Below are 26,048 nucleotides of genomic sequence, written 5' to 3'. Positions count from 1 at the left end.
AAGAGTCTCAGGCTGAGGAAGCCTTCCCCCACCGACGAACTAAGTGTCTACGCAAAGCCGACATCCATCCGTGAAAGTCCTGGCCGCAAATAAAGTAATGGAAAATCGGCGCAAGCGTGCAATTTAGTCAAAGTTGTGGCCACTTTTGTTGTTTTTTTTCTACAGTTGATTATGTCACTGGCTTTCCCGACCGCCAGGGGTATTATTAAAACTCTCAGCGCCGTGGAGGTGTGCGTTACCCGGCTCCGCCGCGCCACTCGTGTTTGATTTAATGGCCGGTATTGACCTGCAGCTCGCCGGCTCGTGTTTAATCAAAGTGAACACTGCGACGCTGGTGAACTGCCAGTCTCATCAAAGCCCCGTGAAACCCTCCTCTCCACCCTGCAGAGGTGCACGGAGCAGAGCGAGCGGGCGAGCGAGTGAGTGAGCGCTCTGGTATGTGGTGTTTTTTCAGACGGCGTCCTCCTTAGCGAGCGGCTTCCTCCTGACAGCCGCGATATCCCCGGGTGAGTGGCGAGTGTTGCTCTCTGAGGTTGTTTTTGTCTTCACGCTGGTACCGGGGCGTCTGGCTCTTTCTTCTTGGCTTCTTCTCCCGTCATTTTGCGATCAAACCAAAAGTGTTTCTTCCCGCGGCTCTTTGATCGGTTGGTGCGAGACTTGTGCGGTATCCTTGTGGTTTGATCGGCGGCTCTGTTTTCGGCGGCGGGACGGACCGCGATTCGACTCTCCCTTCACCTTTTTGAGACTTCAGGAATGCTGCGGAGCCTCCTGAGCGATCTCAGGTGCCGTATCGCCGCGCTGAGGCCGCGACCCTCGTGGTAAAGCTGTCGCGGGCGCTTTCTGTCGCGTTTCTCGTCGGCTGCGGTGTCACTCAGAGGACACGAGACGTCGAGGGGGGTCACGGCCAGCTTGTCAATGCGCGCCGAGGCCCAGCATTTTTTTTCAACCTCCTCACTTCCTGCTGCCAGTGTGCGTCTGTAGTCAGAAAGGATGCTGGGAGATAAATTTAGACCTCCAGCTCCCTCTCCATCTGCCGTTGCTCAGAGTAGGCTGGTTTCCATGGGAACGTGCACCAGTGAGAGAGAATGGGGCGAGAGATGTGTGTGTGTGTGTGTGTGTGTGTGTTGGTGTGTGTGTGTGTGTGTGTGTGTGTTGAGGGGTATGACAGCAGATTTTTTAAAAAAGCACTTCAGAGGGTTTGTCTGTTCTCAGGGCACGAGGTGATTTACCGTTTAGCCCATATATATATATATATATATATATATATATATATATATATATATATATATATATATATATATATATATATATATATATATATATATATAATATTTTGGGTCTGTCATCACCACCTGCATGGACGCGTCTGGGTATTGATGAGGAAATGAACACAAAACTGCCCCGGCCGCACTCTCCTGCGCATCATAATGAAGTTTGAACTGTACAAAAAAAAACCCTGCTGCAAAGACGCCGCTACGTATTGAGCAGGAGTCGATCTAAATGTAGTTTTAATGGGATTTACACTTTTAGAAAGTATAGAAGAACTGCTGGACTTAATGGACGCAGGAGAGACGATGGACAGAGACCGTGTGTGTGTGTGTGTGTGAGTGAGTGTGAGAGTGAGTGCCAGCGTGAAGGAAGTGGAGTGTGATCTCTTATCATATGTGTCGGGGGTTTCCTCATGTACCTGCATCAGTGCTTGTTTCTGCTGACAAAGCCTCTTTGCACATAATGTTCACACACACACACACACACACACACACACACACACACACACACACACACACACTCTACACTCATTCCTTTCTCTCTGTGGATAAGCTGGTAATCGCGTGTCATGTGAAATGTTGGTGTGTTCCCGGTGGTTTGATATTTTGCAAACTGCTCCTCGGAGCTGGTGGGTTTGATCTGACACCATTTAGGAGCCGCATCAGTGGCTTCCTGCTCGCACCTCAGCCTAAAAATAGAGCAGCGTGAAGAAACGCCTGTGCCCCACCCGCCTCAGCGTGATGCCAGACACATTTACATAACCGGTGTGTGTGTGTGTGTGTTTTATTATTGTCAACTGATTTACATTTCGAGTGCATCCAGGCAGGAGAAGCCCGCCGCGCATTGAAAGCGCTGCGCGTAACAGGCGCCTACTGACGGCGAGTCATCTCTGTGGAACGAGTGTGTGACGAGAAAAAGGAAAACCCCTCGTCGGAGGGGGAGTGGAAAGCGGGTCGCCTCAGGGCACCGCCGCTGATGAGCTGGTCAGATGTGTCAGAGTAGATCCAGGAGCTTCCTGCTGTGTGCTCGCGGCTCAGGGGAGAGAGACGCTGTATGTATGTATGCATGTGTGTGTCTGTGTGTGTGTGTTTTGGCTTAATGTAGGCTCGACTCTGGCTTTTTTTTTTTCGTCTTCCTGGCACGACCCTGACTGCGTTCCCCCCGCGCTCAGAGCTGGCAGTCTAGACGGCCATGAATAATGGAAGCGATGCTCTCCGCGACCTTAAAAAGCTTCTAATCGCCTCGTTTTACGGGCTGCATCAACGGCTACGACGCCGATCTTCTCATCCAGCAGTCATTCACTTTTTTACACTCCCGACGCGGCTTTGCCGTCTCTCTTTCCTTAAAGAGGGACAACTTGTTTCAGTCGCGATGTGATGCACGCACCTTCGCGAGCGCCATTCCCTCTGACCGTTAGAGGGTCTCTGCAGGGCACGGAGACCAGGTTTTTGAAGATGTATGACGAGGGGAGGGCCTTTTCTGAAGAAAGCAAAGTCTTCTGCAGAGGAAGAGTTCACCTGCTTTCCTCAGGCGGAGGGTTTTCTCTCTAGTGAGGATCTGAGGACCTGGAGAAGAGCCTGATCGCAAGCCCCGCCCCCAAGTTTCTCACTAAAATGTAAATGTGAAAGCATTCAGTTCAATGCAACATGAATTGTTGACAGTTTTAATACATCCAACCCTGCTGGCACATCAGAAAATCACTGAAAAAAGGTTGAGAACCACCGATCTAACGTATCGGCGTGTAACTGGAGACAGTAAAGTGTCCCTCCGGCTCAACAGAAAGACAGAAAAAAAGGCTGCAGATGAAAACAGAGAAGTGAAATATATAATTGCTGTTGATTTGTTGCGTTGCGCCGCCTAATTGCTGTGTGTTGATGGTAAAAAAAAAAAGTCTCCTGTAATCAAAGCGTCGATCTGCTCGGAGAAAACGCACACTGAACAGATGATCGGCCCTCAGCAGATGTGGGGGAACGTGGCGACGGATGCGAGGATCTGTCAAGTTGTTTCCAGGAGGAAGACTGATTCTCTTCTCTTCCCCCCGCTGTAAACTGGTGCTAATGAAGGCTGACTGTGCAGTGTTTTTTTTTAGACATATGGAGAGAGCAAAAGTGTGGCTCATTAAAAAGAAAAAAAACTGTCAGTGCTGCCTTGCCACCGCTGGCACCTTGAGCTGCAGTCTCTTCTGCTGGGGCCTGTTTATTCAGCCACTGGATCGCTGGAGTCTTTTCTCTCTTCCCCACCTCTTCTCAAGTCATCTCGCACTATTTCTTCCTCCTACTTCATATGCATACCTCTAATATCCTAGGACATCTTTACATTTTCTATCTCTCGCCTCATTTCGGTTTGTTTTTAGCTCTGCATCCGCACCAGTTCTGTATTACCTCCTGGTATATGTTCCTTTGCCGTCGGAGGTGATGCCCGCTGTCGACACCGTCACGCAGATCTACAGCTGAGAGGTGAACACATGCGAGGGGGGGGGGGGGGGGGGGGTGTTATGATTGGCCCCATCCATTCCCAGAATGTGTTTTGATTGGCTTCGATACAAGAATCCTGTGTCTCCAGTTGAGATGGAGTGCAGGATTTGTAGTAAGTGGGGAATATTACAGAGCATACATCTTGATAAAAGAGAAGATTTCATCCCGCCCGCAAGTCTCCGCGATCGGCTATATTGGCTCCTCATATACACGGCTCTCTCGTGGTGTGTGTGTGTGTGTGTGTGAGTGGGAAATATTACAGTAGATCTATCTTGATAAACGTTTTTTTTTTTTTTTTACTGAACCCCTTTCACAACAGGCTTTCTAACAAGTACCCGTCATGAACACTGCCCCCTGGTGGCAGTGAAACAGCAGCGCGTGTACAGCGTAGGCTGAAACCCAGGTGCTGTCAAGTCCCTCTCTTTATCAACGAGTAAACACCACCCCCTCCATTCCAGGGTGGACCAGTCGAGGGCCCAGATATTCATCAGATTTTGCCTGTTTTGTAGTGAGTCCCCAAAAAAAAAAAAAGTGTTTAAACAGTATTTGCTCATGCACGTACTATTTTAGTGTCCTCAGATCATTGTGCCAATATTGCAAACATCTTGACCTCACATTTTCTCAATAGGTTCGCAGCATGTGTTTCTCAGGCTCGTGAATCGCTGCACACTTTCCGCTTATTAAGAGTTGAAGCCGGGACAGATGAGAGCAATAACATGTTGATGATGCAATTACCTTGCTAATGTTCTCATTACAGAACTGACCTCACTCAACACTGCTCCAGGAAATGCAACCCTATTTGTCATCGTGTGATATTTGGGGGCAATATTTAACGGGGAGTTTGATAATGGGACACTGGTGATTTTGGCCTTCGGCTCGATCGACATAACTCTGTTTTAGACTGCATGACAGGCTTTCTGGAAACCCTCAGGATGTCAAGCAGGTTAAGTCATCCTGACTAGATCCTGTGTTTTTTTGCTTTGTTGTTTTTGCTTTGGACTTTTATTATCTTTTGCTGCTTTTATAAAGAAAAACACTTTGTACGTAAGAGGAAAAGTAAGGGAAATTGTTTCCAGTGCTTGATAAAGCCTTTTAAAATGTCTAATACATGTTCTAGTATGTTTCCACTTGTGTAACTCAGTCCTTGCTTGTCTCTTTCCTTGATTCTTTAGACCCATTCAGAAGCTGACATCCAACCCTTGACAACCAACAAAAGAGATGCAGAGAAGACCTCGGGAGGACTGTTAGAATGGCCGAGGCTGGACGGGAGCGAACCGGCTTCGTACAGAGCGATGGTCCATGTTCGCCTGCGACCGTGCAGCTCCGGGCCAGCTTTTAACCATGCCTCATTTGGTCTTCTTGAATAACTCTTGGCCCACGCTGAAAAAGGCCCTCTTTTGTGATTTACAAATCAGTCTGTCGATGTTCCCCGACCTCTGACCTCTCTGCTGCCATGCGGTTAGCCCCATGAGGCTCCGAGAGCCCCTCCTTGTCTGACCGTGAGGCCTCCTCCCCACTCTATGGAGGCTGAGCACAGCCGTCCGGCTGATGGGGAGTGCTCTGGAAGGCAAGAGCAGCAGCAGCACTTGACAACTGAGTCCTCTCTGGGATCTTGTCCACCTCAGCAGCCCCAGAGCCCTTCGAATCCTCGCCCTGTACACAGAGCCTTGGGTCGCCTGCAAAATCGCCAACCCAAACGCTCGGACCTTCTGCTTCGGCTACAGCAGCAGCAAGCGGTACTATGGCAGCATTCAGACGGCCCGGGTCCCTCGGGAGGCAGCTTCTTCTCTGCAGCTTCCTCGTCAACCACATCCCTCCCATCTACTTCCTCCACCCGGGTTGAGCACGGCCATGGGGTGCCGTCACAGCCCAGCCAAGAGGGCCAAGAAGGGGTCAGCTCACCCAGAAAAGGGGAGAAGAAACCCCCGAAACCAGGAAAATATGTGTGCACTTACTGTGGCCGTCCATGTGCCAAGCCCAGCGTTCTTCAGAAACATATTCGCTCCCATACAGGAGAAAGACCTTACCCGTGCGACCCCTGTGGCTTTTCTTTCAAGACCAAGAGCAACCTGTACAAGCACCGCAAGTCCCACGCCCATCGCATTAAAGCGGGCCTGGCGTCCAGTCGCGATGAGCCCAGTTTGAGTGGACCGGAGGGTAGCGGCGTTGGAGAAGACCCCGAGGAGCACACGGAGGGAGAAAGCACCGAGTCTGAAGAAGAGACGGGCCAACACAGAAAGTCCTCTTCGAAGGAGATGTTGGGCCAGCAGAGGAAAGGCGGCAAGGAGCCGCTCGGAGGCTCACAGGAGAGCCATAGGCCCGAGGACTCCCAGGCTGTCAAGCAAAGGCTGGCACTGAGGCTGAGTGAAAGGAAACGTGGCCCGATGGCGTCTCCGGATGACCCTCCTTCCTCCCTCTCCACCTCCTCCTCCTCTCAAGGCCCTGGCAGTAAGGGCAGCACAGAGTCTGGCTACTTCTCCGGGTCAGGCAGCACCGATCTGTCCCAGGTCAGCCCTCCCAGCACCAGTGCCAAAACCTACGCAGAAATTATCCTCGGGAAATATGGCCGGCAGCAGCGCGGCCCCCATCAGCAGCCGCCTCATTCTTTACTTTCCTCGTCCGCGGGAACGGAGGAGAAAAGCCCTCCCTTCGCTGTGCCCAAAACCCAAGTGATAGAACACATCACCAAGCTCATCACCATCAACGAAGCGGTGGTGGACACCAGTGAGATTGACAGCGTGAAGCCCAGACGCTCCTCTCTGTCCAGGAAGAGCAGCATGGAGTCTCCGAAATTCACCTCCCCGAGAGATCCCTACGCATTCGACCCCAAAGGAGAAGCCGCCCCGGGCCCCAGCGGATTGAAGCACCTCCACAATCCCGAGGCGGATCCGGCAGGCGCCCAGGAGCTGTCGGCAATACCTCTGCTCCGAAGCCACTCGATGCCATCGTCCACCAGCCAAGGAGAGCCCTCGACCGCCGGCTCCGCGTCGCCCAGAGATTACCGCCTCTGCCAGTCGTTTGACGAGCAGCAAGCGGTGGTGGCGGAGATGAGGGTCGGCCACGCCCAGCGTATGCTACGGCGCCAGCCCGCCATCGAAGTTCCACTGGGAGCTGAGCTCATGCTGGAGGACTCCGGCCCCACCTCCTCCTCCTCAGCCAGCGGCGCTGAACAAGCCAGGCAGCCACAACAACAACAACAACAACAGCAAACGAGTCCGAGTCTGTTTGAATGTGAAGCATGTGGGGCTCACTTCCAGCACGGTGAAAACTACGACGCCCACAGAGGCGTATGCCCGGGCCCGCAAACCCTGGGAAAAGAGAGCTGTGACGTGAGCAAGACGTGTCGAGAGGATCGCCCCCAGATGATGATGCACTATAAGTTCAGGGCGCTGGCGATGGCCGTGAGAAAAAGGAGGAAAGAGGAAAGTCTGGAGGAGGATCCTCCCAGCCCCGGATCCGTCGCCATGTCGGGGGGGTCTGCGGACCTCGTCCCTGTGACGAGAAGACCAGAGCACAGCCACGCCCTCTCAGGTTTGTTCATGTCAAGTTCATCCACATCGTTCTGTGTGAGAAAAATATGTATTTCCTTAAAGGAACCTGAATAGCTAAGGAAATATGTATAAAAAGCATATGAATAACTGCATCTTGCATCAATAATGTAAAGCAACACAAAAATATATATATAATATTGTCTTCTTTATTTTGTTTGCTATCAGGTGTTTCTTCACACAATGAGCCACAACAACAGCAGCAGCATCAGCAGGACAGGAAGGGTGTGTCCGTCATCCAACACACAAGCTCTTTTGAGAAGCAGGAGAGTATATCCATGGAGAGTCAGGAAACAGAACTCAGAGAGAGTCAGCAAACACAACAACTCGAGCCAAAACCATCACCCTCTACATCTCGCCTCATCCGCCAACCAAACATCCAAGTGCCAGAGATCCTTGTGACAGAGGAGCCTGATGCTGACATGCCATCTGTCTCTCCGCCAGTGACGGCATCCTCATTCAAAGTAGGTGCTTATTCAAATTCGGCCTATACATTTTTTTGGGGCGGGCTTATTTGTTTCCCTTCCCTCAAATATCTGAAAAACATTGATTTCAACCAGTTTTTTCAACTCCAACAGAAATAGTTTGAGCAAGGCGAGCGGTCAATACCCCCTCGTCTTACTCGTAATGTTAGATTCGTAAACTACATAACTATTTGTTCTGTCCTAGGAGGCAGAGAGAGTGGAGGAGTTCCAATGGCCTCAGCGTAGCCAGACTCTGGCCCAGCTCCCTGCAGAGAAGCTGCCACCAAAGAAGAAGAGACTCCGCCTGGCCGAGGCGGCCCAGTCTTCTGGGGAGTCCAGCTTTGAGTCCGTGTCCGTGCCCCACAGCCCCGGCAGTCAAGAGAGCAACATCTCCCACGCGTCGAGCCTCTCTGCTTCTACCGAGGACACAAAAAGAGCGGAGACGGCCGCCTGGGCCTCCGGTAGCCAAAGCTCCCAGATGTTGATGGTGCCGTCTGCTTCCCACCAACACCACCAAAGCCACAAGGAGATGAGGCGCTCGGCCTCGGAGCAGACCAAAGCCAGCCCCCAGCAAACGGAGCAGGTCGCAGAGACCAGGAGTAAGTCGTTTGACTACGGGTCACTGACCCCCCAGCAGTCTGCTTCCTCCTGGAAAGAAAGGAGGAAGTGTCTCCTCGTAAAGCATGCCACCTTGGGGGAACCCGAGCAGGAGGAGGGGGCCGGCACGAGTCAGCTGTCCAGAGCGGAGAGTCCAAAACCTGGGCCTTCCCGCTTCATCCATCCTCCCATCTACTCGACTGAGGCAAGCGCCCGGTTCGGCCTGGAAGCCACCGGGAAAGCCTTGCAGCTGTTGCAGCCACAGATCTTCCCATCCTCTCCGGATGTGCTCCCTTTGCAGCAAGCATTTCCCCAAGGGGCATTATCCCAGCTGCTCCCCGTCACCACGGCCATCTCTGAAGTACTGTCCGCCCAAATCATCCAAAGAACCTTCCTACATGCACAGGCAGCCCCTCCACCTATACAGATACACCCGGGGCAGGTCCGCATGGCAGAGCGGTTGGGTATACCGTTCCATCAGCTTCCTGCCATCGTTCCTCTCCAGTGCTCTTCCAGGACTACAGCTAGCCAGGCTTTGTACTTGCCTTTCCCTCCAAGACTAACTGCACAGGTTCCTCTCGCTCCCGACACGGAGAGCAGCCCCTCCATCTCCTCTGCTCTTCCACACCAATCCCTTGTAAGGATCTCTTACCAGCACTCACGGCCGGTCATCGCCACATGCCTGGCTCAGCTGACACCCGTGGTGTCCCTTGTGGTGCCAGTGCGCCTCCATACACACATACCCACCTATGCCAATGCCATGTATACCACCTTGTCCCAAATCCTGGCCTCCACCTGCTCACGGGAGCCTATTTCTTGCACAGCCATGGTCATTATGGGCCAGGTGGAGCGGGACAAGTTGCAGAGGTCCTACCTGAAGGTCCCGCCCCCAGACTTGAAGAGCTTTTTCCCCCTTTCTCTGCCCACGGAGCTGGCCTCGGGATCCGGAGAGGGATACGGTCCACTGGGGGCTGGAGGAAGTAAACGCATGCTTTCTCCTGCAGCCAGTCTGGAGCTCAGCACAGAGGCAAAGCGTCACCAGAAAAGGGTAAAAGAGGAGGAGGAGGAGGAAGAAGGGGGGGAAGATGAGACTGGAGAGGAAGAGGAGAATGTCGAAGGGAAGGTAAGACAGGGTGAAGAAAGTAAAGCAGCTGGGAGAAAATTGGAAGAGAGTGAGAAGAAACAGCCAGAGAGGGTAGAGCTGACAACTGTGAAAGTGGAGGGGGAGCATGAGCAAGGACCAAGGAAACACAATAGGAAGGAAAAGGAGGAGGAGGAGGAGGCGGAGAAGGAGGAGGAGTCCCCTGAAAAGACAAGTCAAAAAAAGGAGGAGGTGGCAGTTGTGGAAAAGGAGGCTGGCAGACCGGCCGCCCCTTCATTCCCCAGCCTCCACACCTCCGTCTCAGTTAACTGGTGCTACCTGAACTACGTCAAACCCAACCCGTCCGCCCTGAGGGACCCCCGCAGCTCGGTGTATTCCACCTGGAGCGTCAGCGCCCACAACCCCAACTTGCCGGGCCTCACCACCAAGGTGGCGTTGTCTCTGCTGTGCTCCAAACAGAAGCACAGCGCCGAAACGTACACCACGGCGACGGCCCCGAGCCCGGCCAAAAGCAAATTGGCCCCCGCCAGCACCGGGACCCCACGGGTGTCAGAGGTAAACATAATCACAATACACGCTTATTGCATTTGTAATCATTTTCTATACACTGGAATGCATGAATGTGCTCAAAGGGCTGCTCCTCAAAGTCTGTTTTAAAGGTCTTGAGGAGTGCAACCCAAACTTTGTGCAATACTCTTTTGAGAAAAAAAAAAAATATTTTACCTTTCACTTGCGACATTTTATTTTAAGTTGTTTTGATTTTTTTCTATGTGTGTCTTGAGTGTAGGTACATGCCGCCCCAGCCAGCACCCTCACTAAAGTAAAGGATCAGCAACAACGCGACAAGGAGGGGAATAAAGAGATCCGAGAAGAGGAAGAACCCTCCACCTCCAAAGCGAGCGAGCCCTCTCGCGTTCGCATCTTTGAAGGCGGGTAAGAAATGCGCATCTTTTTTCAAATTCGAACATTTCGCCAATAATTGGCGGGGCGTTCGCTGCACAAGTAACCGGTTCCTCTGTCACAAGACCAACGCCTGATGACAACAGCACGGCGACAACGCCGAGGCGAGTGCACGGAGAATTACAGTGACAGATGGGAGGTAGTGGAACCCGCGGGGACTTCATTTGTACCTGCAGCCAAGCCGTCTGACTGCTGGCATGGGAGTCTGTTATTCAAAGTGTGTGTGCTGTGAGTGTGTGTGTGTGTTTCTGTGTGTGTGTGTGTGGTAATTGGAAAAAGGTTGTCTCCAACTTCACTTTGTGAGACTCATTAATACCAGTTTTTTTGTGTTATGGTTGCATAAGTTACTTAGAAGAAACAGAGGGAAAGTATGAAGCAATCTGCAAGCAATCAGTATCATAGTGATGATTGTCGTGTTTGCGTGCATTTGTTTGTTCCACTCTTTACTGCGTTCACATATTCACATATTTGTGCTGTCCATAAATGTGAGGAATGAGGGATTTCCCTCCCCCCGACCCCCCTAGGGCGGTCTAGCCTCTCTTCTTTCACAGGTTTACTGTGTTACAGTTGGAGATCTAAGTTTCTCCAGATCTGTTAACGTCGATGCAATAGGAGAAATGGATGAGAATGAAAAGTAGAGCAGCGGAAGGATAGAGTAGTGGATCGAGGTAAAAATGTTCCTAATTAACATGATTTTCAGAGCACACTGTTTTCCTTATGATGGCAACAGATATGTTTTGAGAGATATTATGTCGGAGATATCAGAGATTTGTTAGGAATGGGTTTTACGTGTGTGTGTGTGCACATTTAAGGCCTGTGTTTTGTGTTAATGTGCACACAGATTGATTGTGAAGGACTAGTCTGCTTAACAGTAGATAAGGCGCTAATTACCAGTCTTTATCATTTGCAACCACACATTACACACATTCATCTTCATCCGTTAGCAGCCTACAGCCTCCCCACCGCCCCGCTTTCTTCGCGTCCTCTGTTTCCATCACACCAAGCCTCCTCCTTCTGTTCGTGCTGCCAGTGTCGCTCTGGCAGCTCTTCCAGTTTCACTTACCTATGTATTATTCTCTCTTCATTCCCTTCCAACATCCTCACTGTCCTTGCTCTCTCTCTCTCTCTCTCTCTCTCTCTCTCTCTCTCTCTCTCTCTCTCTCTCTCTCTCTCTCTGTCTCTGTCTCTCTCTGTACCTGCAGCTCTTAATACTTGCTTTGTTTTCTCTGTGCATGCAAATACAGCCCCGCCCCTCTCAACATAGCTAAACATTTTGTACCCTGAATCTGTTAGGACTCATTATCCCAATCTCCCTTTTTTTTCTCCACACTTATGAAATCATGACTGTGTTCTCTCTCATTTTATTCCGCAGAACAAGCAATGAATATGCATTGTGCATCTTTGTTTATGTTCGGATCCCATTTCAGAGATCCCTTTTAAAAAAACAAAAAAAACAAGGAGGGCAGGGGTCCCTAGAGTTTTATTGTCACGCAGCTAAAGAAACAAATGTTGGATCTCGGCACCTCGATAACGCGTCTCAGCAATTAAGCCAGCGTCGCTGCTTCTTCTCGGTTGCAGCGAAACTCTGTGGAATATCAGCTTTAATCCCTTTTTATTGAGCACTGGCTGAACTGTGTCTCTCTGGATTCTATTAGGCCAGAATGCAGATTAATTTGCATGCTGTAAGTGGTTAACATTGCAGATTTGTCATGACGCGTTAACCACAGTGGTGAAATGGGAATATCCATTCCTGTGAGCGGAGTTTACAGGCTGTGTATAAAGGATTAGTTATGCCAAACTCCTTTGTGGCATAAAAAGGGGTTTCAGTATGTTTGAGTACCCGCGGTATAGCCTTTTACTTTTGACTTTAGCGGCCTTATCAGTCAATCACGCGCCGGTTGAAAGTGATATTCTCTCCTCCAATCGGCCACGGCGGTCGTAAAACTTCCAGCTTGAGCAGCCGGTTGAGTTTTACCGAGAGACGCGCCGCTTATTTAACGCTCGATGTGTGAAGTGCAAGTTCTGCCTTGTTTTTCCTGAGATGTGGGCGGATATTTTTAGCAACGGCGAGAGAAATACACGCCAGCAAACAGTCGCCAGATCCCGAATGAACGCAACACAGTGCACACTCAGTCGCCTATAGATTTAGTTATGATTTGCCGTCGCTGGTTCTGTTACACAGCGGGGAAAAGACACACACAGCCCTGGTTCCTGCGTATCCTGTAATTAAACACAGTGGTTCTCAAACGTTTTCTGTCACGCCCCACTTTGGAGGAAGCAAAATGTTCGGGACCCACCGCCCCAACAACATGGGAACAAAATGGTCCAACCTTTTGAGACGCCTCATCCGTGCATTTTTAAATAATAGATTAAAGAAAATTGAAATCCCTTTTGGGTAAACCAGATTGCTCCATCTAACAAAAACTAATAACATCTGCAATCACTTTGTTAAAACAGCGCAAATAAAGTTATATATGTGCAAAACATAACTCATATTGGGCAAAAAAAGATTACCAAGGAAGCCGGTTGGATCCCTGTTTTCTCCCCATAGTTTCATGTTGAAGTGTCCTTGAGCAAGACACTGGCGCCCCAGAGCTTCCCCGCAGCACAACGCTCCTTCATTACTAAGGATGATGGGTAAAAGGCAGAAAATAATTCCCCCACTGTGGGATTAATAAAGGATTCTAATTTTTTTTTAAGAATCGGCATCTCCCCTCGCGCCCCACCTGTAATACCTCCACGCCCCACTGGAGGGTCACGCCCCACAGTTTGAGAACCACTGAATTAAACTAATTAAATTCATTTTTTTCATAAGGGACAACTCCTTCCGTTGTCCTCTGTGTCCACACATTGCCTCTTTGCTAAACATCGAAATTGCACACAAACAATGTTTTTTTATAGACGAAAACCTAAATGTGTTGATTTATAAATATAGTGTCTATTCCAGGTTGTTGACCATGGGCAGGCTTCCCTTCCCTCTGTTTTTGCTGTTGTTGGCCGGGCCGCACGCTCGCAGCAGAGACGCTGCTATTCTCTGTGAGTCCAGGGTGTCGTGGAGGGATTTTGGTGGGGCTTCCCCCCCAAACCCGCCTCCATAAAGAAAGCCCTGTTTCTCAGTTTCCAGAGAGAGAGAGAGAGAGAGAGAGTGTGTGTGTGCGCGCTTGCATGTATGGTTTTCCATTCATCAAAGCTGCACTAATCAATATAACAATAAGTCGAATGAGGAAACGCCCAAAATCTACTCGCCATTGCTTTGATTTTTCATCATCAGCCGTGTATATTCAGGGGGAAAAGCTCTGTAATACCGCTGTTTGCTACAGGCTGCAACCAGAAAAGCAAAGTTAGACTAACATTTGGCCAGAAGCAGGACCCCAAATGAATCCTGATGCCGCGCCATAACTGCTGGATGTGTAAATATTTGCTCGCCATAACAACTTAACAAGGTGGAAATATGTTCATGCTGTGTTTGCAGCTTGTTCCACTGCCCTCAAGTGATCAAAAGTCTATTAATGCAGCTTTAAATGCAATTCAAGGAAGGATTTCACAAGAGGTGGTCAATGAACAAGTCATGTGTGCGTTCAGCTCTTAAATTCTACCACATAGTGAAATAGGTGGTTTGTGTATAATGCATATGAAAGTAACCACAATTAGTGTTTTTTTTTTTTTTTTTTGTGGTGACCACATCTCTTATCTTTCTGTTTATGTCTTAGGTATAGGTCCAATGAGGAGTATGTCTATGTGAGAGGTCGCGGCCGGGGCAAGTACATATGTGGAGAGTGCGGCATCCGCTGCAAGAAGCCCAGCATGCTGAAAAAGCACATCCGCACGCACACCGACGTCCGTCCGTACATTTGCAAACACTGCAACTTTGCCTTCAAAACCAAAGGTAAGGAGACATTTCACTCCTTCCCTCTCTAAATCATAGCCTGTCCACCGTATTTCGTCTCCGTCGTTGCAACGTCCTCATTTTCCCCGCCTTCTGTTAGTCGTGGGCGATTTTCAAATTGCCTCTCGTGGTCCTTCCCAGGGAACCTTACTAAACACATGAAGTCGAAGGCTCATGGGAAGAAATGCCAGTCGATGGGAGTCTCTGAGTCATCGCTGGATGAGCCGGAGAGCGAGGAAGCAGGTACTTAAGCAGCATCTCACATATTTCCTATCCGCCGTAGAGAAATATCGGTACACAGCTGGATGAACTCCTGCCTCTGCTCGGCACCGACAGCTTACGCAACACCATGTTCTATTCTCCTCCCTTTGGCCTCGCATAAGGAATACCAAAAAGTAGACGATAAATGAATGAAGAGTAGTCGACAGTCTCCTGACGTGGCTGTTGCTCTCTGGCGATGCGTTGCTGGCATATGACAACACTTATGTCGCCTCTCAATGCCTCATGATCTCCTCCCTGAGCCTCCTCTACCACGCCACCCCTTGCTCACAGTGTCGCCTCGTCACAGCCAAGGATGCGCCATTTAAAGCGTCTTTCTATTCACAAGGCTGAGATAGTTTGTGAATAGAGGCACGGCTCTATTCAATTCACTTCTTCCATCCTTTGTCTATTTATAGCATGAGTTTGATGGGTGGTGGGTGAGGAAGAGATGCAGCACGCTGTCCTAACCCTTCTGTGCTCGTTTCCTGAAGATCGTTCTGCTAATACGTATTCAGTGCAGGAGTTTCTAAGTGTACAACATGGACGTGAAGGGATCTCATGACAACGATGTGTATTGTGTTTTTCCCGCACGCGCAGCAGGAAGCGATGAGCGCGTGTGCGGCTCAGAGGAACAGGAGGAACATCAGTTTTCGGACGTGGAGGATTCCGAGGACGACGAGGAGGACGAGGAGGACCAGGAGGACGACGAGGAAGAGGAAGAGGAGCTCGCGTCCCAAGACGATCCGTCGTCCTGTTCGACAGGAGGGCATTCCAGCTGCGGTCGGCGCTCTCAGCAGGGCGACCTGGACCCGGAGGCCCCCGGCCCCGGCACCGGACAAGAGCTCTCTCCGAGGAGGGGAGGTTGGCTCAACAGACGAGCCGCATCCCCGGGCAGCAGGAGGGCGCTGTTCTCCAGGCGGGGGTGGAAAGCCTCGCCGCGGGCCTTCTCGCCCAGCAGCGAGAGCTGTTCCCCCAGCCGCAGCCTCTCCCCCCGCCTGGAGCTGCCCTCGCCCATCCGCACCCTCTCCTCCCCCAGGACGGAGCTGTCCTCGCCCGGCCGACGCGTCTCGCCCTCCCCCGAGAGAGGACCGTCTCCCATCAGACCCCTCTCTCCTCTCTGCGCCGCTTCGCCCAGCTGCTACCGGTCACCACAGGCTCGCACCCTCCCCTCGCCGCTCGGGTTGCCACACAGGACGCCTGGATACCTGCCGTGGGAGAGCCCCGGTACAAGGGGTAGTCATGTCAAACCGGTGAGTCTTTTTTTTATGTATTTTTTTATTAGTCTGCGCAAATATGCGCATACAAATATGTACTGAGCAACAGCGGGCGCGATGTACTTCCTCTGCACTTCCTCTGCACTTTCTCCCCTGCGTACTCACAGAGTCAAAGGAATGTAATGACAAAGTCTTTGCTCCCTCTACAGGTGAGAAGGGGCACAGCAGCAGAGGGCCTAATATTGCCAGAAGCCAGTTTGTTTCCACCTGCGTTCCGTCTTTCCATTTGTGAGGGCTACCCGGGCCCCCACACGGCAGACACCGTCTTCAGCCATCTTCCCATGCACTCCCAACAAGCCAAGGTGCCCTATCTGATGATTCCCATCGGAGGGATCCAGATGGTGCAGGCCAGCCGGAGGTCCCACCCCACCACCCCGTCGTCCCCGACGTCCCCGCCCACGGAGGGGCCGTCGCTGTCCAGATTTGAATCGTACTGGGGCGGGACCCCCAGGACTCAAGGGCTCAGGACTCCTGCGGACCGCTGGTCAGAGGACCAGGCGGCAGGAACCAGCCAGTCGGGGCGGTGTGTTCCCAGCGCAGCACTAATATGTTCCAAACAGGAGTTGGAGACCACGGACTCAAAGCAATATGGCAGCTTGCATAGCTCCGCCCACGCCCGCCGGCCCGCGACCACTGAGACCCCCAAACACTGCGTCAGAGACAGTTCAAGAGCATCTCTCGGTCTAGCGGGCCTCGTAGCCTCGCATGTCATTGGACAGCAGCCGGAGGGGCGGGAGCCGCCGCCGCCGCCGCCGCCGCCGCCTGGTGGCGATCTGGTGGAGGGAGGAGCTAAAGGAGAGAGAACAGACCAGAGCACTTAAAGGTGTCTGCACCTTGATGCACAATGCATCCCATTTTGCTTTATTTGGTTGCTACACTAGTCTTGTTTTTTTTTTTTTTCAATTGCTTAATTTTTTATACAGTTTTCAATACTATTGTTAACTTAAATGTTTGTTCTTTGGCAATATTCAGGTTTGTTATAAGAAAAAATGCACTTTTTTCCTTTGTGAAATAATGTCTTTGTGTGTGTGTGTGTATATATAATGTATATTGATACTGGTAATCTTAATGCCTGTTTAAATATGTGTAAAATAAATGATTAAATTTGTAAATGACCAAAATCTTAAATCAAAAATAATTCCATTTTTTGTTTGTCCTAAAATCTTTGCCCAGTATTACTCTAATTGTAGTTACTTGTGCCTTTTCTGTCCAGGTTTGTTTTAAGATGTACAGTACAGATGGACAAAGAGAAGGCTGTGAAGTTTTATATCTGCTTCTTTGTGTCGTGGAGGAGGATTCATATTTGGTGATTTGATTGTTTCTGTTCCAAAGGCCATTGCTTTAATGCCGGAGTAACAGAGAGTTGCATAGCAGCTGAAGCGTGTCAAAGGAAAATGCACTGAAGTTCTATATTTTATTACAAAATATCTTAGAATAGAATACGTCTCTGTACAGGGAAGAATGCTCCGTATTAATTGTTATTTGTTGACAATGATCATCGTTTCATTTTTCTTTCTTTTTTTACTTTTTTAATTGGAAAAAAGGGTGTTTCTTTGTTACATCTGTGTGTCTTTATCATGATGTTCATGAGACTTGACTTGGTGACAAGGATGAGCGATTGCGTTTGGCTGGTACCAGAGGATCAAGTGCCCTGCAGATTTCACACAGCAAGATTTCTAGTCATTGAAGAAATAAAAAATAAAAAAAATGCACCAGATTCCCTTGAGACTGTGCTTTTCTTCCCCTTCACCTCGTGCACAGTGTCGCACTTTTGCTCGGATAGAGTTTGTACCGTGATTATACATTTTGATGACAGCGTGGGAGGTTAAGGGGGAATCGTTCTATAATATTGGTACCAAACACAGATATTTGTGTGTAGCTGCATCAGAGGAACAACACAAGATGCTGTTGCTGGGTGTGTGGGCTGTGACCGGCTCAAAGATAACCTTTTACTGTGAGGTAGAACTTTTGCTATCATTTTCTGGTGCAACATGTGGTTCTTTGTGTGCATGAGTTGTGTGGTCTTGACTTCTACTTTGGTGGTAGTTTGTGTAATGTTTGGTCGTACTTTGCAGCAACAATGCAACAAAATGCATTGAGCTGCAACCCTTTTCTCAAATGTCTCTTCTCCCTTCCGGAAAGTGAGTTTGTCTTTTTCCCATGTGACGTTAAATCTGTCTTCTAAAATGCTGTTTGCATTCGCACATTGTTGTTGAAGATCTTACTTTCATGCCAAATCTCTGTGGAGACATAACAGGACGAATATTAGGACAAAGATGCAACTATCGGTGGATGAGCTGAGGCATCGGGCCACCACCAGCCATGGATGGATTACTGAACAGGCCTACCAAGTACAGACCCAGGGCCTCAAACAAAGAAACACAAAACGACTACAAAGAGATCAAAACGGATGCTTTGAGACACAAAGAGATGCAAAGCAACCACAAAAAGAGGCTAAATATCTATCAAGTTTACATGTCTTGCTCCTGGGTAGTAGAGCTCAGGGGCGCATGACAATAACGGACACAAATTCCACTTTCCTCGCTTCTCCGTCTGTCTAATTGTTGGTCGCTTGAGGTCAAATCTGCCTGCACGGGGCCATGTTGAAATAGCTTCATCTTGGTATACGTTCTCAGAATCACATTCTTCCGAAGGATATTACCCAGTTTGGTGTTTTGATGATGGAAAGTGCTGTCGAACACGGCGGTTCAAAATCTCTCATTGCTGTCCAGTAGAAGTGAGATTTAGCGACTGTCATTCACATCAGTTTCTCTTCATTCTTTTCATCCTCTCTGACGCTTTGTGCCTGTTAGGAAGTACCTTTTTTTTATGATCATTCTCATGTATTTAGGTGTTTTTTTTTTCTCCTGTGGCAGCTGTAAGCTCGCAGTAGTACCACTAGATGTCCTTACTAAACGCTCTGCACTCCAGTGTTTATCAAAATATGTCTCTTTCATGCAGCTGATACGTGAGAAAAAGGAGATGCTGTGAAATGTGACAGTAGTAACATTGATGTCATTTGGCATTCTGGTTGCTTAGGTCTTAGCTTTGATTGGGGTCAAGCGGGTACACACACCTTTTCCAAGTAATTAACCTTATCAATCCGGAACCAGGTGGAAGATAAACAACAAATCACCTATCTTTATTATATTGTAACAAACCGTTATCACTTCCAAAGACTGATTTTGATTAAACTTAAACCTTCTAGCCTTCTGTGTTATACTTTAGCAATGAGGTACTCGAGGCAGTACTGTATTGTCAATAATGTACAGTTCAAGGGTTTGCCGGCCCTCCGCTGTGCATTGGGTACATTATTGACGATACGGTCCTGCATCTCGTACCTTATTGCTTAATTATATCCAACATTATATAGTAAAGCACTCCAGTGTTGCACATGCAGCTCGAAGAATACAAAACAATATCCACATCGAAGTTTCACTCCCATCCCTGCAGCGTTTTCTATTCACTTTCTCCTGATGCTCTGCACAACAACGTTTAGCAGCACAGCGAGACGCTAATTGCGTAAAGCCGACCCGGGCGCAGCCGAGCGGGTGTTGACGAGACGCTTAGAGGCGATCGCTGCTGTGACTTGACTTTCCACAGAAGACATTGTTCCATGGAGCGCACTGAGGAGGCATGGCTCATTCAAAACGAGACGCCGTGCTTTTAGGACAGAAGTTGATAAACACATCGGTGGTCGCTCTCTATTTCTGAGAGACTGAGCAGCCTGATGAGATGAGATGCCTGCAGAGAGGGAGCACATCTGTGCTCCTGAGGGGAACTGAACCTATAACCTCTGGTGCAAGAATGTGGTGCTGTTGTGATACACTGTGGCAATCCCACCACCATGTCACACATTCCACAAATATTTACGGGCTTGGAAAACGTTGTCCCCCACGATGAAGTTTTGTAGATTATGTAAGGAATGATATACTCCGATTGACTCAATAATAGCCGAATCTTCTCCTGGGAGGGATGTAGGGACAGACTTTAGGAGATGTGTGGAATTAAGGTATCGAAATCAAAGTGTAAGTGAAAGGGTTTTGAGTTACACACAGCAGTATTGTCCAGCAAAGTCATTTAAATGGTCGTCCTTCCATCTGTCCTCTTTTCAATGTCTCGTTTGCCCCCCTTTGCTTTGTCCTCTCCTCTGTTTTGCAGCATGTTTTCACATGTGCTTGTGCACTGGACATGCCCACTGCACAGAGGAAAAGTACAGTCTGCTCTCTTGTGTGGTCCATATGTTCACGTGTCCGGTTTCACGGATTAAAAGCTCCTCTTTGCAAACACCACAGACTGGTTTACGACAAAGGAAGAGAAAAGAGTGCTTTCATCGGCCTGTTTAGTGATCACACGTCCATCTTTCTATTTATTCTCCCCCAAAACACTGCTCGCTTCAAATGCTCCGTCTTCATTACTGCTGATTGTCTTCATTGGACAAAAATATCTTAAAAAATAGATTTACTCCATTTCCCTTTCAGAAGACTTTAGTCATCTTTTGGGACATGACGGAAGTGAAGATGTTTTTAGCAGCACTAATATGAACAGGCTTCACCTGTATTCACGTGAGTAATCGCTGCCATTTGGCTGTGTGCATGACTCTGGCACGGCTGACCTGCACACATGGCACCATGCGGGTGGGACATGATGTCGGCAGGTTCGAGCAGCGTGCTTCTCTGTGCGTGAGCCTTCACCAGCCAACATGGAGGCATCAATTAGATCCAATGAACATCACAAAAATGATAAGATTTTTCTTTTTTTTTCGGCCACTTGGTGGCAGCGGAACAAGATATTGACGTTTAAGTTAATTTGGCAAACAGTTGTTTTATTGCACTCTTCCCCCCCTTCATATTGCAACTGCTGCATAGCAATTTATCTATTGATACAGACAGTTTTATGTTATTGTCATATCCAGCAGTTATGGAGCAATATTGTCATTCGTTTGTTGTATTTTTATTGGTCATCTGATGAACGCAAATCTAATATTTGCTCTCTTTGAGCTCTACGTTTGGTCTCTATCAACTCCTGAGGAAAATATCTGTCTGTTGAGCTCATAGAAACTCCACTATGTTCACCGGCTAGACGCTATACCTGACATGAAATAGATGTTCATGTTGATTATTAAATCGTTATGTTATGTTGCTGCATGCACTGTAACTAAACAACAATGTAAAAAAAATATGTCAAATGTCAAATTTCAGTCCGGAAAGTCCAACAGTTTATTGTTAAAACATTAATGAATTCTTCAGTGCACAAAAAAAGGTCTCTATCAGACCTCAAACATGTCCCAGTCTCTGACATGGTGTGTGTCTTTGTTTCAGGAGCCTTACAAATCCATCTCTCTCCTCTCTACCAGCATGTTAGGTAACTGAACCTTCAGCAGCCTCTTGTCCCGCTCTCAAACCTCATGTACAGCAAGAGCAAAGAGATGACTCTTCATTCAACGGCAAGCCTGCAGACACGACATGTCACTCAGCAGGTGACATACAGACGCGCAACCAAGAATTGGATCTAATCCCTGAATGTGTCACAGGTTCAAACACCCCGGGGTGGCACACTGTGGGTCCGTGGCAAGCGGCTGCACGGGTGGAGCTTTTGTCATGACGGCATGTGAGGGGAGTGTAGAGGCATAAGAGAGCGACCGAGCTCAGACACCTGCAGACAAACGGCAGCAGCAGGTTGGAAACACAGCTGTATCTCTCTGGATTATAGTGTCAGCGCAGCGCTTCATCCATCTGCTGTCAGCTATGTCTACTCCCACCAGCGTGCTTCTCCTCGTCACTCTTTGGGCTTCCATGGAGGACGGTGAGTTTATTTCAACTTTACAGTTTGATGTTAGAGTTTTAGTGGACCTTTCCTAGTCATGCAAGAGGAAAGAGTGCCAACAAGATGTCGCTATAGCTTTTGTTTTTAGTCAACTCTGTGTAAACTGTATATTTATGTGTGCACCGGCTCACTCAGCAGCGGGCATCACGCAGCAGCAAAAAGCATAGGAAACACAAAAGAGGCAATTTCTATCTCCATGAGATTTTTTTTTTTACTTTTGCCAAATGTCAACATACAACTCGTAATACATTCCTGTAATCATAAAAGTCCCCAAAAAAAATCCAAGCCTTTTTTTTTACTATCTTTTTGTCTATATATTCTATTTGTGCATTCCCATGCTGTAAACAAGTCTGTTTGCTGACTGGTAAAGATGCACAGTGATCTAGTTGATGAGCTTTTTAATGTCCCAACTCATATATTCTAGACATAATACACAACTGACAGACGTGTGACATCACCAGTCTGTTTTGAGCAGTGGTGGAAAGAGCCCCGGGCGCTTTGATTTGATGTGGCTGAGCTGGACTTGATGCTGCGTTGCTGTTCCTGACGGGCTCTCTGTCCCCGCACCAGGTCTGAGTCTCCCGCTGATGAAGCGCCTGGAGGTGGAGGTCGCTGACGGTGTCCCGACGCAGAGACTGAGGGGCAAGCGCTGCGCCTGCAGCAGCCAGCTGGACTCTGAGTGCCACTACTTCTGCCACCTGGACATCATCTGGGTCAACACGCCCAGGTGCGCACACACACCCACACACACACACATATATGCAGCATACTCACTTTGAGCTCGACATCCGCAAAAAGAAACATGCGCTATCTTTACTATTGTGTAATCGGCGGGCAGTGCTGCGCGTAGTATCAAAGAGCAAAGTCCGCAGAGTCTTTTATTTCATTGGAATAGCGCTAAGTATCTATTTTTTCCGCCGCAGTAAGACGACAGTTTATGGTCTGGGCGGCGCTCTGGACCGACGCAGGAGGTCCGTCGGCCGCTGCACCTGCGCCGACCTCGGCGATCGTAGCTGTACCAACTTCTGCCGCCGCAGGTGAGTCAGCATCCCACGCAGCTGTCAAGCATCTTCAACCCAGATCTTTGTGGCCTCCATGTGTTGTTAGTGAAGACATGTGTTGTGGCCCTTGTGTGGAGGACAAGGAGTTCTCATTTCACTGCAATGCTTAGATGGAATTAAATATATTGCAGCTGTGGTATGTCAGTCCTGCTTGTTGGAGGGTCTGAAAAACTGTCAAGAAGTCACATTTCCTAGAGATGTCCACACAAATCATGTCAGTGACAGAAGAGGCCTTTTCAGAAATGGTAGCTGCAGATGTGGTTTACTGTTTAGTGGTTTTCTTGTCACATAAAACGTCCAGTGAGCCCGTAAAGATAAGACGTTGGTGACTTGGCGAGTGTAAAAAAAAAGAAAAAGGAGTAGTGTTGAATGATGCTGTTCAAAGCGCTGCGTTCTTGAGCCACAACATCAATAAAACCTTTAAAGTGACAAACTGCAATGTCAGGGTGAGTTAGGATTTTAAAGGAGCTGTTCCCCTTACTTGCAGCTCTGAAGTCACGACCCCAAACAGATCCGGAAAGAGAAGTCTGCTCGACATACTCGGCATCCGAAGGTGAGCTCACATCGCATCGCTCCGTGTTCTGAGGTCTTTGCTCTGACTTCCTGTCCAACAAAGAATTGACTTTAAAATCCTGCTGCTGGTTTATAAAGCACTGGAGGAGTTCAGGGCCTAAATACATTTGTGATCTGCTGCGACCTCATGAACCATCAGGACCCCTCAGGTCGTCTGAGACGGGTCTACTTTCTGTTCCAAGAGTCAGAATTAAACATGGAGAAGCAGCGTTCAGCTCTCCTGCTCCACATATCTGGAACGAGGTCCCTGAAAGCGACTTTTCGGTTTGCTCCTTCCTTTAATTGAACCAGATTCAAGGATATTAAATAATGCATCTCACTACTGCATTTTATTCCTTAAACTGCACTGCAACTTTTATTCTAATTTGTTGCTTTTTGACTGTATTTCTAATGTTTTAAAATGAATGTCCTAAATTGTTTTAAAATCTTGTTTTCTTCTGCATTATGTTTTGATGCTTTTAATAGTGGTATGTGAAGCACTTGTTGTTGAAATGTGCCGGCAAATAAACTTGCTTTGCCTTGGAATGATGAGATTATCTTAGAAAAAAAACAAGCATAATTTCACTTCCATTTTGATCATATTTTTGATTGTGTGACTGATTTTCCTTTGTCGCTCAGAGCTGCGGCCGGCGAGTTGAAGAGAGCGCACGCTTCACCTGATTCAGACAGAGAAGAGTCCTCTCAGAGGACGAGCGCTCGCTAAACAATGTGCCAGCTGAGGCAGCAAGAGAGCGAGAGAATGAGAGCAGCCGGCACCTGAACAAATGACGCTCCTTTGACGGGGTGGAGGGGGGGGGGGAAACAAAAGGTTTCTAAAAGATGGCGTCCGACGCAGGGAAGGCCCCCCAAAGCGCCACAAAAAAAATGTCTTTTTGTACCTGGGAATAGAGGCTGGAAGACAGATGTGAACAGATGTGGAGGATCATCCCAGAGAGGAGCTGCCGCCATGGCAGGAGGACACTGCCTGTGGTCTTAATGCGAGACTCAGGGTGCTTACACAGGCCAGCACTGACGTAGCGGGATGGAGCAGAAGAAAACATGTTGTGTTTTGAACCACCGTTTTGTAAAACGTGTTAATTTTCTACTATGGATCGACGCGTTTATTATTTTACAATCTTCATAATGACTTTTTTTATGATTGACTTTGCGGATTCATGTTTAAAAAAAAAATGTTATGTAGCCTACTGCAAGGATTATTGTGTGCAAAAGTGCAAATCAAATCCAATAAAATCAAGTCTGTATCATCGTATCTGTCTGTAGAAGTGTTTTAATTCTTTTTTTTTTCTCAAATGTACGGCCTCGTGTGTGCTTTGGAAAGGCACGCCGTGTAAATAAAGGCATCGCCATAAAGACACCATATACGTCGGGGATAATTCGGGGTGAAATAAATCCTTTCAGATGGCGTGTTGTGATTCATTTGTGTGACGGGCAAACACATTTCTGAGATCAAAAAGGAGCCGGAGACGGATGAATGGTCCAGGAATTCAAGGCTCACATGAATAATAAGTGTACCTGCTATTCAAAGGGAGCACCGCCTGTGTTTTCATAAGGATCTCTGGAAAGAATGCAGCTTTTGTGACTTTGCTCGGGAGGGGTGGGGGGGAGGAACAAAATGCCCTGTCGCCACGTGTGCAAGAAGAAGAAAAAACTTCACCTTTCAACCAATGAATGAAGCTGTATATGAACCTTATACAAAACTCATATTTCAGTCAGCTGTGAAATCTCACCTTTACACATTTGTTTCACCTGAAGTGCACAGAGTCAGGCTAGCTGTTTCATCCTTTTGTCTCGCTAAGCTAGAAGCTGCAGGCTACACAGACTTGAGAGTGGTATCCACCTTACATTAGGGGGAGGGGGAAAAATCGATACAACATAGTATCGCGATTTTTTATGTGCCGATGTTGTATCGATTACACGGAAGCCGAGTATCGATCGTTTATTTAATCAATTCTAAACTTTTTGGTCCTAGAATAACGAAATCAATTTATTTTTTGGTTGACAAAGTTTTCCTTTGGGGACAATTAGCGGTTGAAAAAAGGTAATAAATCGCAATATATCGCGATACTCAATGCATGGCAGTATCATGATAATATCCTATCGGGACTTACGTATTGTGACAGTATCGTATTGTTGGACCTCTGGTGATTCCCATCCCTATCTTACATCTGCCGCCTCTTCAACTATTCCTTAAAAGAAAGGGTGTTGGACGTTCTCTTACTATTATTAACTTGTATTATCTTTTTTTTTTAATGCACAATGCTTTTAGAAAGTTCTGTGAACCCCGTTTCGGCCGTGTCAGCAGAATGTTTATCACTTGTTTATCACTATTCTTTATCATTTACTCCTCTTTACTTGCTGAGCTCTCTGGGTTTTAAATCGTTGTGTTTGTCACAGAAACAGCAAACATGTGCAACATTCTTGTGGATTACTGAGGCCAGTCTCAGGTCAATCACCGGAAATCACACGGGTTTCATTGAGGGGGTTAACGATATCGTGATTCACTTTTAATTGAGGCATTTTTATGTTTCAGAAAAGGAGTCGTACCAACAGCAACAATAAACAATAGTAGCCGCTCTGTTGTAAAACACATAAAGAAAAGAAGACGATATGTCAAACACACATGCTTATTAATGATTGACTGATGTTAGGTAACAGAAAAAAAAGGACTCGTCAGAGGAACCGCGGGCTGCAGAACTCTGTCCATGGTGCTGGAAAAGGAGAAACTCCTGCCAACACACACACATGGACATCAG

The 26,048-nt window shown here is 48.2% G+C and overlaps 2 protein-coding genes across 5 annotated transcripts in view; both read left to right on the top strand.

Annotated features, from left to right (window-relative positions):
- Window positions 1-17,536, top strand: part of LOC137781058 (transcription factor HIVEP3) — a 36,444-nt gene extending 18,908 nt beyond the window's left edge. The window contains exons 1-10 of one of the 4 annotated variants that reach the window (XM_068569580.1): window positions 2,867-2,884; window positions 4,773-4,799; window positions 4,916-7,274; window positions 7,460-7,755; window positions 7,961-10,009; window positions 10,242-10,387; window positions 14,125-14,300; window positions 14,442-14,543; window positions 15,159-15,811; window positions 15,985-17,536. In XM_068569580.1, the coding sequence (XP_068425681.1) occupies window positions 5,264-7,274; window positions 7,460-7,755; window positions 7,961-10,009; window positions 10,242-10,387; window positions 14,125-14,300; window positions 14,442-14,543; window positions 15,159-15,811; window positions 15,985-16,656 (6,105 nt within the window). In that variant the 5' untranslated portion in view covers window positions 2,867-2,884; window positions 4,773-4,799; window positions 4,916-5,263 and the 3' untranslated portion in view covers window positions 16,657-17,536. Of the gene's footprint in view, window positions 1-2,866; window positions 2,885-4,217; window positions 4,252-4,772; window positions 4,800-4,915; window positions 7,275-7,459; window positions 7,756-7,960; window positions 10,010-10,241; window positions 10,388-14,124; window positions 14,301-14,441; window positions 14,544-15,158; window positions 15,812-15,984 lie in introns of those variants that run through there. The other 3 variants (XM_068569581.1, XM_068569582.1, XM_068569579.1) reach the window with 3 other exon arrangements.
- A 4,069-nt stretch (window positions 17,537-21,605) lies between these two features.
- LOC137781813 (endothelin-2) lies at window positions 21,606-23,998 on the top strand. Its single transcript, XM_068570812.1, has 5 exons — window positions 21,606-21,640; window positions 22,232-22,388; window positions 22,585-22,698; window positions 23,210-23,275; window positions 23,914-23,998. The coding sequence occupies exons 1-5, from the start codon at window positions 21,631-21,633 to the stop codon at window positions 23,996-23,998; spliced, it is 432 nt and encodes a 143-aa protein (XP_068426913.1). The 5' UTR covers window positions 21,606-21,630.
- The last annotated feature ends 2,050 nt before the right edge of the window (window positions 23,999-26,048 follow it).

This window comes from Clinocottus analis, unplaced genomic scaffold (genome assembly GCF_023055335.1).
Source record: "Clinocottus analis isolate CAN_PGR_092001 unplaced genomic scaffold, fCliAna1.0.p SCAF_9, whole genome shotgun sequence".
NCBI classification, from domain to species: domain Eukaryota; kingdom Metazoa; phylum Chordata; class Actinopteri; order Perciformes; family Cottidae; genus Clinocottus; species Clinocottus analis.
This window is presented reverse-complemented; position numbering and strand designations above follow the sequence as displayed.

Bases quoted from the DNA above. Each gene is read 5' to 3' on its own strand.
- LOC137781813 (XM_068570812.1), top strand. The intron at 22,389-22,584 runs GTGCGCACACAC...TTTCCGCCGCAG, and splicing joins ATCTGGGTCAACACGCCCAG to TAAGACGACAGTTTATGGTC. The intron at 22,699-23,209 runs GTGAGTCAGCAT...CCTTACTTGCAG, and splicing joins ACCAACTTCTGCCGCCGCAG to CTCTGAAGTCACGACCCCAA.